We start from the raw sequence: 5127 nt of genomic DNA, 5'->3' as shown, positions 1-5127 counted from the left end.
TGCTCAGTCTATGTTTTTTTTCCCTATAGAGTGATAGAATGGCACATGGTATTGTTATTTGCAGCAAACAAGATCTGAGGTAACTCAAGGTGCATCATGGGATAGGGACTTGGCCTTGAGCTGTATGAAGACCTCGAGCTTTGTAGTAGGCCGACTCGGAGCAAAGGATTGGCTCCGAACCCATCAGTAAGAATGAAGGCGAGATGAACAACTCACATGGAACATTATGGTGAGTACATAACTTCTTTTTAATGCCCTTTCAGGGGTGTAGAGGCCCTCCGCCGCAACACCCCTGGGCGGGCAGTAATCACACATTAACACTGGGCATTATTGCTTGCATAGTATATTATTGCAACTATATTTATTTTCTTACTTATTTGACATTTGTTGATCAGGACAGTCCAACTGAGCTATGGTCCCTTTTCAGAGAAGGCCTGGGGAGAAAAGCTCCGCAGTACAAATATAAAAGAAAGTTAGATGATAAAGTAATGTATAATACAATAAGATATGTTTACCCATGTCCAATCTGAGGGGTGTCTACAGTTTATCAAAATAATCTGACTAGCTGCCTCTTGCTCAACACAGAAACTCTAATAAAATCACACATCAGATAAGGTTAATCAGGTTAAATGATGGCACACATGCATTACAGAACCAACAATACATACATTTATTATGTAAAAATACAGAGCACTCCTGCACTTTCAAAAGAAGACCATGTTTTAATAAAATATAATTTCAGGAAACCTATTTGTTAAATCATTAAGTACATCTTCAACAGCATTTATGAAGTTCACATACTGCCTGGCATCATAAAAATATATATATATTTTAAGGCAGTACTGCAGTAATATTTTTCACTTATATCCTTCAAAAGTAGGTATGTTTCACCAGATTTCTGGCAAATAAAATCTGAGGTTATAAAATATGGAACAAAATATCAATACTACTTGCATGTACAGTTAAATACTGCACAAAAACGCACAAAAAAAAATCACTAAATACAAACAGGTGTTAGATGCATGATTAAATGTGTACATGCACACAATGGATGTACCAAATTTTAATATACTGTGTGCTGTCCATTTAACTCTATGTAAATGGAATGATTTTAAAGTTAAATACATTATACAGATGCCAGCCTGCTGGCACAATGGAATGGTGAGTCTCTGCAAATCTGAATTAAAAAGGGGGGGGGGGGGTCTTCCAGCAAGAAGCAGAGTGGGACATCTTAAAAGCTCTCTCCTCTAAGAACAGGAAGTTACAAGATGTCAGAAATTGCCAGCACCTATTGGTGGCTGCAGGTTCCCTAATGCATAATTGAATAGACTGACATGGTGAAAGTAACATGGATATGAAGCCTAGACATGATTAGTCAGTGTTTGCCAGTTCCTAAACCAACCACCACTATAGGACACAGGCCTAACTCATCATGCAGAATCAGAATGCCAGGCAGCCATAAGCATTCCCTGGAAAGGAGTGTCTGTATTCTTAGAAGTTACCATGGTGCTGGGTAAGTAAAAATTCCAGTGAGGTTGTGTAAAGGGGCTAGGAAAATGTGGTGGCTCCACTGTGACATGGGCTGGGATGGAGGAGTCAATGTTACGTGAATGAGCATGGTCAAGTACAAGCATGCAGGTATTACAAATGCATTATACTGATTAGTGAACACTGCATCATCATGAATCATTTTCTCAGAAATAAAAAGGTACAAAGCATGCATTATCTTTAGCACAACCGGGACCAAATCACTGTTTATGAATATAAGGAACATTTCTGAATTATATACTGTTACTAATGTATAATCAGACTAATAAACTTTATGCATTTATCTAAGTATAGTGAAAACAGTTCGAGTTCATACACATCATATTGATACACTTCTTCACAATGTAAACAATTTCACCAAGAATAGCTGGCTTAGGACCCAAGACCACTTATATGAATGAATGACAAATGTCCTTTGACGTTCTGTCAGGTTTGCTTTCCTTGTCGGTAAGAAAATCTGGATGGGGGGGAGCAAAGAATGGAATTCAGTGTCAAAAAATGTGAAATCAAAATTTATACACTACAAATTTACAACAGAGTTCATTAACTAAAAACCTTTTAGAAAGTATAGTATTCAAAGACATGAAAATTTGCCCATTTAATGTAAATATGTGTTATTAAATTACTATATATAAACACACAACCTGTTTGCTTATCCATACAATACTATTTGATGTGTAATCCAGGTCCTGACAACAAAAAAGGCCATTTTTCCTGCATCCTTTTTAATCTTCCCTACTGCTTGTCCACCATAAGCCCTCCCATAGTTGTCTAAGGAATTTGTTTCCCCATGGGGTGATAGCCAATCATGTGAAAAAGAAGCCATCAGGGTGTTTCGCTTTTTAGCTGTAACTCTCACAGCTGATCTATAAACTTGTAGGCACAAAGCCTTGCTCTGGCTCTGTGTCAGTGTGTGTATTGCTGCACAAGCCCCATGAAGTTAATTGCACCTAGGTTGTGTGGTACAGCTAAGCCAAGTTCCAGTCACATAGTGTGTCAGCACTGCAATGGGCCAGACCTCTCCCTGGCCCCCATATGGGTGATACCACATCAGTTCACTCCCAACTTCCTTTGGTGACCCCTCTAACACCAAAGTCACTGGTCAATCCATTGTCATCTGAGACAGTAAGGGCTTTATCCCTCCTTGCCATGTTGCCAACATATGCCACCTGAGTTTGCCAGTTTACTTTTTGAATTGCTATTTGCAGGTTATGGAGTTTTTCACAGTTTAATAAAGTACAGCTGTAAACAGTACTAAATGTCAGTAGATTTTCAAAGAGAGGTCCCTTTAATAGTAAACCATATCATCTGAGCTTCTTCACCCTTTGTACTCCCCTTTCTCAGCCAGAGTTTTCATTAGCCAAGTTTATATTCTTAAGAAAGCATATGCTGTTCCATTCTACGGAACCCTGGTTGGGTCGTATATTGCCATCACTGATACAGCAGCCATCTTTTGTACTTTTGAACACCTTTTGGCCCTCATAGTAAACCGTTTTTTTATACTGAAAACTGTATAATAACTACACAGAAAGTAATTCTGCAATATTCTAATTGAACGTCTGTAAAGAACTTGGTACAAATCTTTTTGGGGCTAGATGGGGTGGGTAGCATTGCTGTTAAACTGGCCTCTCCTATCTAGTCTTTCTTGTATGTAGCTTATACAGTTGTGATACCCATCTTCTTTGTGTTTTTTTTTTTTTGGGGGGGGAAGTCACCTTTGACAGTAAATCATAACATAAGGATACATTCCCCAAGCAGTCTTTGTATACCAGTGGGAGGTGGATCACATCAGGATCCCATGCAGCCCAACTGTGTAAACATTTGTTTAACTTCTGGTCTCTGCCTCCAAATGGCGGTGTTTAGTGAATGTATGGACAGTAGCCCATGTGGCAGCTTCCATAATTTCTTGTGCAGAAACATTTCTGAAATATGCTGTGGCCATTTATATTTCTCTCAATAGAATGCAGTACAGTGGGTCAATCATTCAAAAATTAATTTTACCTTGGATTAGGAGGAAGCAATGATGGTGTGAAAAATCCACACTTTCATGGGAATTCACACTTTTACATATTACCTCTCAAAATCTCCCAAAACTAAAACTGCATATTTTGATCACCCTCTTCTCATTGTTAAAACTATACAGCTCTCAGAATTGGTTAAATAGGAATAAGTGCTCATAGACAAGCTTCAGACAAATGGCAATCAATTACATATTGACATATAAACTGATGACCAACAATCCTAATAAACATTTGTATTTTCTTCAATACTGGATGTCCCTCCTTGACATTACCTTAACTTAAGCTAGGCAGAGATCTATATTTTGTGTTCTAGTTGTCAGGGCAAATTCTGCTGCTTTAGTTGTGTGATTTTAATCTCGTGATAAAAGAGTAGGTCAAATAAGTACTTATTTGTATTTACTCTATAACAGCACATATTGTACATAGTGCATACAGGTTATCTTGTTTTGTCTTTGGTTTGTTTTCAATACTTCCTGTTTTACAGTATTGTTAATGTATTTTACATCATGTTGTGTATGAATGGAACATATCTTATTACCATCATATCACCTATTGAAAGATGTATGTAAATCTGTGTTCTAAAAGAAAGGAAATAAATATTTGGAAAAAAAAAAGAGTAAGCAATGATGGGTTTTCTGACTGGTAGGTCTTCACTCCCTATTCTTAATGCCACAAAAATATAACTAACTTTTATGATTGTGTCACTACTCCCAGTGTAGTGTCTTAGTTGTCTATGTAAATCAAGCCTATGGAGATGCTACCCTTTATTTTATTTACTTGTTTATTTGATTTAATTTACTTATATTTGATAATCAGGTAGGTGGGCTGTTCACCAGATCCTTTTCAGCTATGACCTAGGCCCACAAGGGGAACATTTACTACATCATATCAACACAGGAAAATGCATATTTACAATGCAGAAACAGGAAAAAAAACTACAGGTTTACAAATAATATTCTGAACGCAGAATTTGACAGTGGCATCTTCATTCAAAAGTGATTTTACAGTGTATAACAGATGTTGTGCTTTATAGTTGTCAGTATAAAAGTATTTAAGAACAGCACACTTGTTTAAAAAACAGAATATTTACAATACAGCTTTTGATATCAAAGTTCACAGTTTGTTATAATGTACACTGATGACCTCCTGTGTGTATATATTTTAGAAATGCACACACACATATATGTGTATATGGACTCACTTTATAATCTCGAAATACTGAAATATCGAATTTCAGTATCTCAAAACTATAAAGCAGAAAAATCAAAAACCCGAAACATTAAAACTGTGAAATTTCAAACCACAAATGGAACATAAACAAAACACTACACCACACAAACACACCTAACTGCCGACACTACAAAAAACCAAACCAACACACACAAACACAACAAAACTAACACGCACACAAACAATCTTGCTAAAAGCAAGGGGGCAACCCCCCTGTTCCCCCCCATGTGGGGGGGCTGTGCCCCCCACCCTCCCTACTTATATATACCAACTCCAAGGTCGCATTAAACACACAAACATAAAACTCACCACTACACACACACACAAA

The 5127-nt window shown here is 37.2% G+C and overlaps 1 protein-coding gene across 1 annotated transcript in view; it reads right to left on the bottom strand.

The window, feature by feature from the left end:
- Positions 1-646: 646 nt before the first annotated feature.
- Positions 647-5127, bottom strand: part of RILPL2 (Rab interacting lysosomal protein like 2) — a 154832-nt gene continuing 150351 nt past the window's right edge. The window contains exon 4 of the mRNA XM_044068566.1: positions 647-2005. Coding sequence (XP_043924501.1) covers positions 1975-2005 — 31 coding nt within the window. The 3' untranslated portion in view covers positions 647-1974. The remainder of the gene's footprint in view (positions 2006-5127) is intronic.

The sequence above is a fragment of the Protopterus annectens genome, chromosome 4.part0 (genome assembly GCF_019279795.1).
Source record: "Protopterus annectens isolate FY-2018-M chromosome 4.part0, PAN1.0, whole genome shotgun sequence".
Lineage (NCBI taxonomy): Eukaryota > Metazoa > Chordata > Ceratodontiformes > Protopteridae > Protopterus > Protopterus annectens.
This window is presented reverse-complemented; position numbering and strand designations above follow the sequence as displayed.